This window comes from Mobula birostris, chromosome 9 (assembly GCF_030028105.1).
Source record: "Mobula birostris isolate sMobBir1 chromosome 9, sMobBir1.hap1, whole genome shotgun sequence".
NCBI classification, from domain to species: Eukaryota; Metazoa; Chordata; class Chondrichthyes; order Myliobatiformes; family Myliobatidae; genus Mobula; species Mobula birostris.
In genome coordinates this window covers 36,093,024-36,108,940 of record NC_092378.1, presented here as the reverse complement: position 1 = coordinate 36,108,940, position 15,917 = coordinate 36,093,024, and the positions used below count along the sequence as shown (strand labels likewise).

At 40.7% G+C, this 15,917-nt stretch overlaps 2 protein-coding genes across 5 annotated transcripts in view; both read left to right on the top strand.

The window, feature by feature from the left end:
- bicd1a (bicaudal D homolog 1a) overlaps positions 1–15,917 on the top strand; it is a 424,408-nt gene that overhangs the window by 225,254 nt on the left and 183,237 nt on the right. The window lies entirely within an intron of this gene.
- Positions 14,091–15,917, top strand: part of LOC140202675 (FYVE, RhoGEF and PH domain-containing protein 4-like) — a 267,757-nt gene continuing 265,930 nt past the window's right edge. Inside the window, exon 1 of one of the 2 annotated variants that reach the window (XM_072267819.1) lies at positions 14,091–14,322. In XM_072267819.1, the coding sequence (XP_072123920.1) occupies positions 14,226–14,322 (97 nt within the window). In that variant the 5' untranslated portion in view covers positions 14,091–14,225. Of the gene's footprint in view, positions 14,323–14,876; positions 14,911–15,917 lie in introns of those variants that run through there. The other variant, XM_072267824.1, reaches the window with a different exon arrangement.

Below are 15,917 nucleotides of genomic sequence, written 5' to 3'. Positions count from 1 at the left end.
AAGAACATTTTATATAGCATAATGCACATAGCCGAGAAGTGCAGATAAGTTGATGTACTATATGGTATGTACTACCCAGATGGGTTGGTATCATAGAAATTCTTATACTTCCATACTATTCATATTCAGCTTCATAAAGTATTCATCTCCCTTGCTGAAATTTGTAATTTGGGATGTATAGTAACTATTTGGTTGATTCGTAGACTTTAGGAATGGTATTAGTGGATTGATCCTTTGAATTTAATGTGTTTGATTCTGGTCTGTATACAACTATTGAATTTTTTCCCCTTGGATTATAAAATGTAATGGAAGTATTCCTTTGTGCTAAAAAAAGTGAATTCCTATATTACTGTGTATATTGTAAAGCAGACAATCTAAGATTCCCAGCTTTGAAATTGGCTCCCTTTTCGTGTGACCTAATTTGAAATTAATCCTACCAAAGGTTGAAAAGGGAAATCAGCCACGAGGCCTTTGATTGATTTGGAAACGCGAATCTGGAGCGAATCTTTAATTGAGTGGATGTAGACTGACAGCACCATCGTGGTGTGGTTTTAATGCCCAGGCTGCCCATTCCTGCCCTTGAAATGGTGAAAAGGCTAATGAAAAGCTTCAGAGATGAAAATAAAGCAATTTATCTGTTTTTAAATTATTTCTTAAAAAGCAACATAAAACAGTGTAATGTGTAATTGTTTCCAATAAAGAGGAGACAGTTTGTTTCTTGTGATCCTGTCCTTCTGTGCGTCTGATGGCTTATTTAAGAGGTGCTGTGTGAGTTACATTTCTAATCATCACCTGTATTCTTACTAGTAAGAAACACAATATTAAAAATAAAATCAATATAGTGATGTGTCTCATCCACTACTGCAAGGAAGTCACAACTAAGATACTAAAATATCAAACCAATAAATACATGGGATATCTGAATAAGCACAAAGATTGCAGTTATATTCTGCCATTACCAGGTTCAGAATTTTATTTTTACGCTGTCAAAGACTTGTATTTATGTTGCATCTTATTAAATATTTAAGAAATACAAATAACAACTTAAAATTAGTTGTAGTAAGAACAATTTGACATAGCAGAATCTCAATAACAAGGTGTATACTGTTTGAGGCAGAAATACTGACTAAGAAACTCAGAATCTGTTTCAATCATCTCCATTTAGTTCCATGGTATCTTTACCTATTTGTCAACAAGACCACTGCAACAGACTCTTGTTTAACTTCTCAGGTCAAGAAATAAAGCCTCATCGTTCAATAGCCCTTCAACTCTGAAATATAATGCCATATCAGTTTATGACTCAAATCCCTACTACATGATTCACCATTGAATTGAGAGATGAGTTTGCTTTCTACTATCAAACACAGAAAGATGTGGGAGTTTTTATCAGGCTGCATTAGTGAATACCTCTGTTTCCGTTTAATTAACTTTCATTAAGGCTCATTGGCCAGAATACGAACTCTGCAATAGGATCAGGACTGGTGGATTTAAGCACTTAAGAGTTATTTTATACTTGCTGTGACGGAATTCGATATTGAGGAAAGTTGAACATGAAGTGTCAATATTAATTTTATATGGTGGTGAATCACAGCATGACTCTGGATGGGATGGAGATTTTGAAAAGTTTTTTTAAGTATTAGCCATCTGATAATGTTAACTTTAGTATAATATAGTGGAACAGGTGAAGGCTTCAGCGGTTTGGTATTAGAGAAACATTTTTAATGTCCAAACAAAATACAGCAAAATTGCATAATTTTATATATTTTACAATAAAAATCGCTTGTCTATCATAAATATAATGATTCATGCCTTAATCATGGTTAAATCAAGCAACAATACAATTCCTACATGTCACACTGATGACTCCCATAGCCTCTAATTTTCTAACTTCTTTGTCTTTAACTTTCTTATCCATTTGAATACTTCTTTCATGTTTATTAATATAGTAACCCAATTCAAACCACACTTTTTTCTGCTGTTAGATCCTAGTGTTTCCGTGTTACTCTTCTACCTGCCTTTCTAACATTACGTAAGTATTGGCTCAGACAGCTTAGTCCCACATCGTCTGATTTTTTTGTACTCTAAACAGGAATATCCAGCAATTTTACTGCTCATGGGTGATAATCCAGAAATGAAAATCCAAATACAAGTAATAATGCTTGATAGCTGTCATTAAATTATTTATATGTGTATTTTTACTCAGTATAGAGCTGGAAGAAAGACCCAGTCATCACCACATCACAGGTAAGTTCTGTTGTAAGAATTACCTCTTAAAACAACGATTAGTGAGGCACAGAGAGATCTGTATTTACTGACAAGCACCTTTATTGTTTCAGCTAGCAAGTACGTGAATTCATACAGTAAATACCTTGTATGTACACCCACTAAGGTTCCCTGACTTTCCTAAATAGTCAAAGGTATTACCCAGGCAAAGGAGTCTACGCTGGCCAGGCATGCCTCGTTGTCCCAATTCACTCACCACACGTTTCACGCAGGATTGCTCATGTTTGTATCTGCGATGGTTATCCTTCAAAGTTACCACTGCCAGCACACATGAAGCATCCACTTTTATATCTATTCCTTACCAATTCAAATATTGCATTCCAGTGTCATTGGCCACAGGTCATGTGTCTGTCCTTTAATACCTTGTTATTGGCTCTACTCCAAGCCAGCATCCATTTATGGCCCTCTTCCCATCAAGAGACAGTGGATAATTTATAGCTTTTTGTTCTCAATCAGCAATAAGCTCAAATCACTCCAGGCAGGCACCAACCCCAACATTCACAAACCTGCATATTATATCCAACCAAAGAACATCTCTCAAATAACTTCTTATTTGGAAATGATCTCCAGTTAAGCAGATTACCTTAAGAATCATTGTGTCTTCTTTAAAACATTGATCATGCTCACAAAATGGAGAATAGAGTGTCTTCACAAAATGGCGGCCTCCATCCCCAAGCACATAGCAAGAACAAAGACAATTAGTCTGTCTGCTTCCACTGTCCTTGACTCATTTGAATTCACTGATTTGTGGACTGTCATTCTTTCTGGTCTACAGTTCCAAGACTCGTTTTGCATTTCTGACATTGGTTATTTCACACAACCCTGAGAGGATGCAATAACTCACCAAGGTCAATACTGAAATGGAATGGAAGAAAATTGCAACAGTATGTACCACCTATAAATGTGAAACATCTGCCTGACTAACTGGAATAACTGGTGTCAAATGGAGTATCACAAAAAGGAACGAATAGGTAGGTGTTTGATACCCTGGGAAAAGGAACCTAGAGAACAAGTTTTCATGTAAAAGATTTTCAAAATCTTGTTGCTAATACAGTATTTTATTGTTGAGCTTTTGAAACGTACAAAGGCTTGAAGTAAAGTAATCACTTAATTTGATGGTCCATTAGTTCAATGTGACAGTTTGATTGGACGATAGTGCGGGACTTGGGATAGTCACTTCTAGCTTAGTGATTCTAAATATCTCATTAATTTCTAATGATGAAATAAAAGCATCCTGTTGAGTTATCTGAATTATCAGAATGACTAAGATTATTGCAGACATCTACACAATAATATTAACTAAATATTCTGGGCTTCATAAGAAGATAACACCAATTACTGCAATTGGCTTTCTCACCAAATTGCAGTGGTCAGCAGAGAAAAAAAACATTTTTCAATATGCCTGGGAATCCTGTACTGAAACAAGACCTTGCCTGATTGGCAATTTGCATAGGGTGAGCAACAGACTTTTAAATCTCCATGTCACTCCTTGCTCTTTATTGGATAAGATTGTTACACTGAAGTGAAGAGGCAACCTGCTTACTGAGATTAGTCTTCCTTTGATTTTCATTGTTGCTTCTTACTAAAGGAACCGCATCTTGACTCCACATCTTCGAAAAATAGGTCTAGGCCATCAGTCAATGTGTATCCAACCTCTCCAATTCTTTTATCCTTGAAATACCTTTTGGGGAATTACACCATGAGAATGAAATAAACAGAAATCACAATAATACACAGTGAATATCCATTTACGTCTGACAAACATATCTGGACAAACACGAGAGATTCTGTAGATGCTGGAAATCCAGAGCAATACACAAAATGCTGGAAGAACTCAGCAGGTCAGGCAGCGTCTATGGAAATGAACAGTCAACGTTTTGGGCCGAAACCCTTCTTCAGGACTGAAAAGAAATAAAAGGTAGGGGAGAGGAAAAAGAATAGCCAGAAGGAGATAGGTGAACTCAGGTAGGTAGGAAAAGTAAAGGGCTGGAGATTAAGGAATCTGATAGGAGAGGAGAGTGGACCATAGGAAAAAGGGAAGGAGGAGGGGCATTCAGAGAGAGATGATAGGCAGGTGAGAAGGTGTAAGAGGCCAGAATGGGGAATAGAGTCAGAATCAGAATTAAAATCTTGGGACACTGGGAACTTCTGCTTTTGGCGGATGGAACAAAGGTGCTCAACAAAGTGGTCCCCAATTTACAACGGGACTCACCAGTGTAGAGGAGGCCATATCGGGAGCTCCGGATACAATAGCTGACCCCAGCAGATTCGCAGATGAAGTGTTGCCTGACCTGGAAGGACTGTTTGGGGCCCTGAATGGAGGTGAGGGAGGAGGTGAACGGGTAGGTGTAGCACTTTGGCTGCTTGCAGGGATAAGTACTGGGAGGGAGATTAATGGGGAGGGATGAATGGACAAGAGTATCATAGAGAGAGGGATCACTGCAGAAAGTGGAGAATGGGATGAAGGTAAAGATATGTTTAGTGGTAGGATCCCTTAGGAGATGATGGAAGTTGTGGAGAGATGATGTGGAGCTTGATGGGGTGGTAGGTAAGGACAAGAGGTACTCTATCACTGTTAAGGCAACAGAAAGGTGGGGTGCACGCAGCTGTGTGGGAAATGGAGGAGATGCAGTTGGTGGGTGAACAAAATCCTTCCACTTTGAAGGAGAACATTTCTGAGAGAGAAAAATCAAGAAAGGGGAAGGTGGTGTCAGAAATAGACCAAGTGAATTTAGGGTGGAAGTTGGAGGTGAAGTTGAGGAAATTGACAAGCTCAGCAAGGGTGCATGAAGCAGCACCAATGCAGTCATCAAGGTAGCAGAGGAAGAGTTGAGGAACATTACCAGGGAAGGTTTGGAACATACCGAAATGAACACTTACATAGAACCCTGCGGACTAAGAACTGTAAAACGGGATTAGTATAGATGAGTACTTGATGGGCTGTTAGACATGGTGTGCTGAATGGCCTGTTTCCGGGGCTCCATGACTTTATTGTTTGCTGACCTGATTAGATTTTAGTGTTAATTAATATTCTATTGACTCTTGGTATTTGTGTAATCTTAATTATTACTTTTGAATAGATTTATATATCTATCACTAATCCACTCTGTTCATATATAAAACAGTACAGAAAAAAATAAAACTTGAAACAAAAAATACAGAAACACTCAGCAGCTCAGGGAGCATTTGTGTGAAGAGAAAATAATGAATTAATATTTCTGGTTTAACAACCTTCATAATTCAGGGCTCCCAGTCACACAGGGAGAGAGAGAAAGTACTTAGCCAACCAAAGTTACCATGGTTGATGTTTCCAAATGGTTCCTACAGAAACGTTCTCACCACTTTCCCCTTCTCATTCCCTATGTGGAAGTTGAGTATTTCCCCTTTCCTATTGGGATTCTCTAGATACTGCTTTAAAAACGCCTCTTGAATGCACTTAATGCATTCTACCCCATTCAAGCTCCTCATAACAAGGCCATTCTAGTGAATATAGTGAAAGTTAAATTCCCTCCACTACTACAAGCTGACTGTTTTTGCACTCAATTTCAATTTACCTGTGTCTCTGCTCACCTCCTGCTGACTATTGGGAGGCCTATAAATTAATCCCAACAAAGTGATCATCCCTCTCTTATTCATAAATTCTATCAATTACAAGGCTTACTGTCTGATGTATGGACATCGGTACATAAAAAGGAGCTTTTGGGAGACACTGGAGAGGCATGGGGATGGATTTGCCAGTTGCTACAGAATGGGAAATGGGCCTTCTGTACAATGATCATCATCATGCCGTATGATGTGGACGATCATAGTCTTCCATCTGTCTTTAATCTGAGAAATTCTAATAAGCTCTTCCAAAACTTTTGCATGTCCATCCCTTGATGTAACTCATGAATGTCATGTGCTGTCAACCACAACGTTTTCTTCCATCAATTTTTCCTGTCACTGCAAGATTTTTGAGCTTTTCTTTCCTCAGTACATGTCCCAGAAATTCCAGCTGCTGTTTCCTAATTGATGATATCAGCTCTCATATTATTCCGGCTTATCGCAACATTTCCTTATTTGTTACTCTGTCCTTCCACGATATTTTCTTAATTCTTCTCAAAAACCACATTTCTGCAGCATCCAGTCTTCTCATATTTTGCTTTGATATTCTCCAACATTCCTTTCCATGTCAACGTGGAATGAACGTAGCACTGCAACGCTCATTTCATAGCCATAGAAATTATATTATCCTTTAGTATCTTGCTCAAATGTTTGAACATGTATTTAGCAAACCCAATCCTTCTAATTTCAATATTAGCCCTATCATCAGATGTTATCATGCTTCCACAGTAATTGAATTTCCATGTTTGTTTAATTGTTTCATTGTCCATTTTCAGTATTTCTTTCTTCTTTGTGACAACCATACATTTGGTCTTCCTGCAGTTGATGGTCAATCCTGTCTTTGCACTTTTTTCCACAACTTTATCTAGTATTTCTGGGAGCTTCTCTTTAGAAGTAGTTATCAGCACTGTGCCATCTCCATATCATAGGTTGGTCAAATTGTATCCCTCAATTACCATGCCTGGAATACTGCTAATTCCTCTTCAAATCTTCTCACTATAAAGATTGAATAGGTCAGGTGAGAGAACACAATCCTATCTGACTCCTCTCTTAAACTGGACAAAATCACTAAGATTACAACCCTAAAAAGTCGTGCTTTTCCACTTTCCACCTAATTCCATAATTCTCTTTGTAGGACCTCAATTTATAAAGTTTTATACGACTCCTGTTTTTATTATTTCTAGTCAGATTGAGGGAACCACCTCACCAGATTTGGAGTTATAGTTCAGCTCCTTTAAATTAGTTGCTATAGTATTTTAGCTTCCCAAACCTCTTCCAGTCAGGGATTCACTTAAATATGAAGTTGTCGTGGCTATCCCTCAAGGCTGAGGATGATGGTCTTTGTTCTGAAGAAATGGCCCACAGAGTGAAGACGCCTGTGCATGTATTTGTTTAACGTGTACTTGATGTTGCACTCCAAGAAGCACACGATACTTCACAAATCAACCAACTGATTCCAGTGGAATGGAAACCACGACGATTGGAGCTGATGGATTTGTTGCAGCCTTCATCCGCCTTCACAGCCGTTGAGTTCGAAGTAACTTCGTCCGCCTGTTCCACTGTTGAGGTCTTGGTTGGATTGTTCTTTGTCAGGGACCTCACCCTTGACCTTACTGCCATGGGTGACCCTACCAGGAGCATAGCTCCAGACAGCATTGCTCCTGGGATCACAGGACCACACAAGTTTCTCCACCACGACAAGGTGACAATCCACAGAGAGGTATATATGAAGTACATACATTAAGAAATGTTGTAATATATAGTAAACTTGTTCTTCAGAATGCAAAGTATGGTGAGTTGCTGCATGGTTGAAATGTAAGCAGTTTTGCATTCTGCACAACCTCAATTTTAATAATCCTGGATTCAGAAAATAAATGCAACACCTTAGTACCGCTTCCTTGGCAATGACTAACAGGCAAATGAACCATTAAGTCACTCAGGGAGCTCATTCCACTAACATCCCACAATAATTCCTCATATTCCAAACTTGGTTATTTGTGGGTAGGAATTTACAACCAGTGGCCACTTTATTAGGTACAGTTGCTCATTAATGCAAATATGTAATCAGACAATCATGTGGCACCAACTCAATGTAGAAAAAAACATGCAGATATGATCAAGAGGTTCAGTTGCTGTTCAGAGCCAAACAATAGAATGGGGAAGAAATGTGAATCAAGTGAGTTTGACCGTGGAATGATCATCAGTGCCAGATGAGGTGGTTTGAGTATCACAGAAATTGCTGATCTCCTGGGATTTTCCATGGAAACCATAGAAACTACAGCACAGAAACAGGCCTTTTGGCCCTTCTTGGCCGTGCCGAACCATTTTCTGCCTAGTCCCACTGACCGGCACACGGACTATATCCCTCCATACACCTCCCATCCATGTATCTGTCCAATTTATTCTTAAATGTTAAAAAAGAACCTGCATTTACCACCTTGTCTGGCAGCTCATTCCATACTCCCACCACTCTCTGTGTGAAGAAGCCCCCCCTAATGTTCCCTTTAAACTTTTCCCCCCTCACCCTTAACCCATGTCCTCTGGTTTTTTTCTCCCCTAGCCTCAGTGGAAAAAGCCTGCTTGCATTCACTCTATCTATACCCACCATAATTTTATATACCTCTATCAAATCTCCCCTCATTCTTCTACGCTCCAGGGAATAAAGTCCTAACCTATTCAACCTTTCTCTGTAACTGAGTTTCTCAAGTCCCGGCAAAATCCTTGTAAACCTTCTCTGCACTCTTTCAACCTTATTTATATCCTTCCTGTAATTTGGTGACCAAAACTGAACACAATACTCCAGATTCGGAAATTCGGAAATGTACATTTTCATGTACAACAATCTCTAGAGTTGACAGAGAATGGTGCAAAAAACAAAAATCATCCACTGAGTGGCAGTTCTGTGGGCGAAAATGCCTTTTTATGAGCGAGGTTAGAGGAAAATGGACAGATTGGTTCAAGCATACTTGAAGGCACCAGTAACTGAAATAACCATGTGTTACAACAGTGGTGTACAGAAGAACATCTGTGAATGCACATTATATCGAACCTTGAAGTGGATGGGCCTCAGCAGCAGAAGACCACAAACATACACACAGTGACCACACTATTAGGTATAGGAGGTACCTAATAAGGTGGCCACTGAGTGTATGTACAGACAGGACATCCTGTGAATTAAACATTTTCACTAGAGATATGTATTGAAAAAGCTACAATGGTTGGCTTCCCCACTAATGCAATTAGAAAAGAGAACCAGGCTAATAGAGACACAAATCGCGTGTCTTTTTAATTTGTGTTCACTTCCCTTAAGCACAGATGCTTGAAGTCAGAGTTTTGTTCCTCCTTGAAAACAAATATTTAGTCTTTGTCTTGGTCTCAGTGTTCTTGATGGCTTATGACATTACACTGCTTCCTGTTTCGTGCTGATCTCTAACAGGAGACTGGATGAGGCTGTACAAAATAGACTGAGAAACTGGAGGATGGAAACTTGTGTTTGCTTACTTTTCCTAAATAGGAATTATATTATACTGCTTTCCCCATATCGATGTTCAAAGTAAATTTATCTTCAAAGTGCTTGTATATTAACATACAGTATACTGCTTTGAGAGTCACTTTCCGGCAGGCTCTTACAGGGAAAATAGAAATACAATCACATTTACAAAAACCTATGCATAAACAAACTAAGATTGACATACAACCAATGTGCAAAAGAAGACAAACTGTGGAAATAAAAAATAATACTGAGAACATGGGTTGTAAAGAGTCCTTGGAAGTGAGTATGTAGATTGAACAATCAATTCAGAGAAGTGGTGATTGAAGTTCAGGACCATGACTGAAGTTCCCATGCCAGTTCAGGACCATGATAATTGTTATACCTGGTGGTGTGGGACCAGTTTCACTGCTAGAACTACAAGCTTTGGAACTCTAACCATCACCATGGCTGCAGCATGCGCCACCTATAAACGTGCTCATTTTCTGCTCTGTCCTCTCCAGTAGAACTTCCACAACCTAAAACCATCCCCAGGAGAGGGAGAGGAGCAGGTTTTAGGTACACTAGCTAAGTAATATATGGCTTCCCTGTCGCTGGGTCTAGATATTGGAATTAGTTACCTGGTAGTATGTAGGGAGTAGACTCATCAGAAGGACTGCATTTGTTTAAGATGATAGTTCACCATAACATCAAAGGCAGTAAGGCATAAACCATAAATGCTGGGCTTGGCAGTAATTCCCATATCCTGCAAAATAGCTAAGACATCAATTTGCCAGCTATCATTACTATGCTTGAACAATGATCTCTTGTCAGTCTTCTGCATTTTGATAATGTGAATTATCCTCAATCTCACCTGGAAGGTCATGTAAACTAGTGAAATAACTAAAGCCCCGGCTACTCTTTAAGAAAGTTCTCCATGACCAAGCTATTGTATATATACCTAGTTTTTAATAACCACATTTGGTCTTGGGGAAACTTAACACTGCTAGTTATTTCATTTTTTTCCAGAACATAATTGCATAAACATATTATTAGACATGCATCCATGAAAGTAGCAGAAAGATAAGTTACTGAACCAGTATTTACTGCACATCATATATTCCTTCTGATGCAAGTACTCTCATAATACTTTTAGACATGGGGTTCTAGGATTGGCATCCAATGGCAATGAAAAAATTGCCAACATATTTCTAAAACGTGCAAATGCTGACTTCATTTTTTTTTGCAGTTAAAAGCTGATTTGGGTTGTTCTGTCAGGGTTGTCAAGGTAAGGAACATCTTGTAGATAGCACCCACTGCACCCACTCAGCATATAGGAATCGAGTGGTCTTGGCAGAAACCAAATCAGGCTTTGGTGAGTAGATTCATTAGTGAGGAATTGACATCAAATATTTCTAACAATAGTTTTATGATTATTAAGTTCTCAGGGAATACTGAAGCATAAGCAAGGAGATTGATAAATGAATCTCAGGGATAGATTGATCAAATGATTCTGGATCAGGAATTATTTCAAGTTCAAGTTTATTGGCATCTGACTGTACATATATAGAACTAAATGAAACAACACTCCTTTACACTACAGTGCACCCACAAAACATATATCACACACAACACATAAAACAAAATATAACCACAAATAAGTAATAAAATATAAATCAAAGTGCATAAACAGAGCCACATAAGTGAACTGTAAACAGTAGAGCAAACAGCTCACTGGCCTAGTGATGAGACCTCGGTGGTGGCAGGGTATTCAATAGTCTCACAGCCTGAGGGAAGAAACAGTCCTAGTCCTGCTGCTCCTGTTTGATATGGCACTCGTGTAGAAAGTTGTTAGAATGGGGGTGTGGAGCCTTGTATACCTCAATCTCCTCAGAAGGTGTTGGCACTGCTGAGCCTTCTCGACTAATGAGGAGGTGTTGTGGGTCCAGGTTAGATTGTCCGTTATGTACACACCAAGGAACTCACAGCTGAGCCATTGATGTGCAATGCAGAGTGGCTGAACTGTGTCTTCCTGAAGTCCACCATTAGCTCCTTTGTTTTGTCCAAATTGAGACTCAGGTTGTTGTTCTCACACCGTTTGACAAACTTCTCTACCTCTTCTCTGTATGCTGGCTCACCATTGTTGCTGATGAGACCAGCTACTGTTGTATCGTCAGTAAGCTTAATGATACAGTTTGAGCTGGATTGGGCAGTGTGGTTATGAGTCAGCATCAGCAATATGAACAGCAGTCGCTGAGAACACCACCCTGGGGGGCACCAGTGCTCACCACGATAGAGCTTGAGATGTTGTTTCCAACTCGGACTGCATGGAGTCTTTCTATCAAGAAGTCCAAGTCAGTTACAGAGAAAGGTGTTGAGTTCCAGTGAGGACAGTTTATGCTCTGAGGGATGGTTGTGTTAAATACCACACTGAAGTTGCTTATGAGGCATCATTTTCCAGGTGGGGCAGCTCGGAATGGAGAGCCAAGGCGACAACATCACCAATGCACCAGTGTGAACAGTAGGCGAACTGGAAAGTGTCCAAAGTAGCTGGAAGGTGGGATTTTATATGATGCATTACCAGTTTCTCAAAGTAATTCATGCTTATTGAGGTCAGTGCCACTGGTCATTAATCATTTAGTTTGATCTCTTGGGCACTTGACTGATGGTGGCTGCCTTAAAACTTGCAGGAAGAGTGGACTGTTGCAAAGAGATATTAAGGATGTCCATCAAGACCCCTGATAGTTGGGCTACACAGTCCCTCAGCCCATGACCAGGTACATTGTCCACCCCGCTACTTTTATCGACACTTGCTGATAGCAATAATTGATTTAGATAATTGTTTTAAGACTGTGCTTAAAAAGAGAGGTACAGGGTGGAACCAGAGATGGAAGGCAGTACTCCATTGTAAAATCCTTTCAGATTTACTTATGCAGCAGCCATGAATTGCAATTGATTTATTATTGTCACATGTACTGATGAATGGTGAAATGCTAGTCTTGCATACCATTCATACAGGTCAATTCATTATATAGTGCATTGAGGCTGTACAAGTTTCGACAGTAATGGAATGCGGAATGAAGTCTAACAGCTACAGGGAAAGTGCAGTGCAGTTAAATAATAAGGTGCATGATCATTGTGGCTATCTTATCATACTCCGGAGCCATTCAATAGTCTGATAACAAACAGAAGAGATCCTGCAGATACTGGAAATACAGAACAACACATGCACAAAATGCTGGAGGAACTTAGTGAGTCAGGCAGCACCTATGACAAGGGAATAAACAGTCAACATTTTGGGCCAAGACCCTTCATCAGAACCGGAAAGGAAGGGGCAAGAAGATGGGAGGAGGGGAAGGAGTACGAGCTGGCAGGTGAACAGTTAAACAAGGTGAGGGGGGAGGTGGGGTGGGTGGGGGAGGGGAGGATGAAGTGAGAAGCTGGGTGTGATAAGTGGAAGAGGAATCTGATAGGAGAGGACAGTGGACCATGGGAGAAAGGGAAGGGGAAGGGGCTCTAGAGGGAGATTATGGGAGGGTGAGGGGTGAGAGGAGAGCTAGAATGGGGAGTGGAAAAAGGGAGAAGGGGTTTAGTCTTATAACAGTAGGATGGAAGCTGTTCTTGAGCCTCGTGGTACACGATTTCAGGCTTTTGTATCTTCCACCCAGTGGGAGAGGGGAGAAGAAAGCATGGGCAGAGTCAGTGGGGTCTTTGGTTATGCTGGCTGATCTTCTGATGCACAGAGAAGTTTAGAGTTCACTAGGGAATGCAGGTTTCCATGATATGTAGACAATTATCTGTTGTTTCCCATGGTCACAGGCAGAGCAGCTGACATGCCAAGCTGAATGCATCCAGGCAGCATGCTTTCTATGGTGCATCAATAAGATTGGCAAGGGTTAGCAGGAACATTGGTAAAGTTTCTTGGTTTAACAGTCGTAATATCATGAAAAAGCTCTTCTCTGGTTTCCAGCAGATATAGATATCAATTGGTTAAGATCAATACCAGTACCCGGCTGGAGGCCAGAGAAGATTTTATTCATCATACATGTCAGGAAAGCACGAGATCCTTTTTCAGTAGTAATGCCAGTTAACCACCTCTTGGGCAGTGGGATACAAGATTACTTGATATCACTCCAGTGCCAACTCTAAGCTGCCTACTCAATTCAAGAGCAATTAGTGACAGACAGAAATGAATGCACAAAACAGAACGTATAATACCTGAACAACAGGAATTCTGCAGATGCTGGAAATTCAAGCAACACACATTAAAGTTGCTGGTGAACGCACCAGGCCAGGCAGCATCTCTAGGAAGAGGTGCAGTCGACGTTTCAGGCCGAGACCCTTCGTCAAGTAAATGAATACAATTCACAAATACTGTACTTTAAAACCTCCTTCTTGGATAAAAGCAAGGAAATTTTTCTTATTTATCAGGAAGTGCATTTTTTTCATTAAGACTAACAACTATTTTCATTTATTCATAATATATATGGTTTTTTAAACTTCATAAAGCATGAAAATATAAAATGAAAATCCAGGGAACTCGATTGGCCGACGGAGTGGCTGTAAACGATTTGGAGCCGGTCTCAACGCTAGATTAACCTGGTGAGTGGGGAGCGTTGCCTTGGTGATAGGGCGGGTTTCTTTGGACTCGGGAGCGGAATTACCTGAGTGAAAGGGCGGGGTAACTTCAGTGATTGATGGGCGTTAGAGCCATTTCGCGGACTCCCGCTGCGGGCGCTTATGCCGGTACCGCTCGCAGGCGCCGAGTGGGTGTTAGTGCAATGTGAACTATTTGCAGAGTTTGGCTTTACTACGATCGCAACTTTTTAAGTTCTTTTCGTTGGATTTTGCGTTTCCTCTCTCATCGTTGATGCAACAGGTCACTATGCAGCAAGATTTCAGGAGAATTGCGATTAGAAAAAAGGAGACAACCACGCTCCCCAATCAGAAGACGTTGGTTGAAACGGGTAAGACATTAGGCTAGAGGCTGCAGAGCAGAGAGCAAAAGAAGGGAATTTTGTTTGTGCCTTTGAGTTGGTGCCTTCATATCGCTCCGACTCTTAGAGATATGTTCCAGTGTTTATTCGCAGGGCGCCCGTCACTCAAGATCCGCCTTTCCTCTTACATGGCAACACCTCTTTAGTGCTGTAAGCTCTGTGCTTCTTTGGGTTACGTTCGGCTGTTTTCCATGTCTTTATTTTTTAAATAGACTTCAAAAATTAATAGTTACTGTAGACTGGATTGCCATAAACTACAAGTAAGGAAAACCGCGGACTTAAAACCTTGCCGACCAAAAAAAATTTACGGTTTTTCAAGGAGGTTTTGAGAACATCGTTGAGTTGTATTCTCTGCCCAGGAAGGAGGTCGGAACAGAGTTCTGTTTTGCGAGACTGGTGATAGGTGTATGAACAGCTTGGCCTGCCCTTCAGAGCCGATTGAGTTAGTCTTGAAGATGTGGATGTTGGTTCACTGTACATTTGGGGAATTTTGTAGCCACCACTACCCAATGCTTTGAGATGTCCGCCGGAGGTAGTCCATGATTCTACATGGTACAGGTACATATATGGGCGGGGATCGTAGCTGCCTGTTCGCTTAATGAGCTCTGCACTAGATTTGTCTTGATCTATAAACACCATTTTCCTCATGGTTGCAGGCTCTGCCTTGTCGCTTCAGATTTTCCAGGACCTTTTTCTGTGGAGGGCTGTGTTTATACAATGGCTGCAAGTTGGTAGTGGTCCTTTATTTGGTGATGTTGGAGCTCATTTCTATTTTCCTTAAAGAATGAGTTATTTATGATTTGGAGCTTGACCTTGGGAGTTTATTCACAGGAACCACTGTATGTATACAGTAGTTAAATGATTGAAGTTATGTGATCAAGTTACATCTCATAATTAAGTGCCGACTGTTCTACTTACCACGGGAATTCTCCTTCGTGATCCTGACCGCTGTTTACATTTGAGGTCTGACCAGTGACCAAACCGGACATCAGAAGTTTGAGAGGAGGGGATTTCACTCAGGTCCGCTGACAGAGTAGGAAAAAAAAAGCAGCAGTGGATTTAAACTCTGACCAACGACCAATCGGCGTTTAGGATTCATTAGCAAGAGCAAATTAAAGGAAGGCAGGGGAAAGCACAGCGGCCATAGTTGGAGTGGACAGACTTAGAGTGGTGAGGCTTCAGCAAAGAGAGGCCTCGGTCAGCGAGGGCAAGAAAGAAAAGTTACAGATTCAGTTTTCCCCTCCCTTTCTTTATATCTGTACAGTTAGGACAGTAGAGATGCCAGGCAGGATAGTTGAATGCACCTCTTATGGGATGTGGGAATGCAGGGAGACTTCCAGTACCCTGGATGCTTACAGCTGTGAGAAGTGCATCCAGCTGCAGCTTCTAACAATCTGCATTCAGGAGTTGGAGCTGGAAGTGGATGAACTCCGGATCGTTCGGGAGGCTGAGGGGATGATACATAGGACATATAGAGAGGTGGTTACACCTAAGGTGCAGGACACAGGAAACTGGGTGACAGTGTAGAGTACCCCTGTGGCCATCCCCCTCAACAACAGGTATAT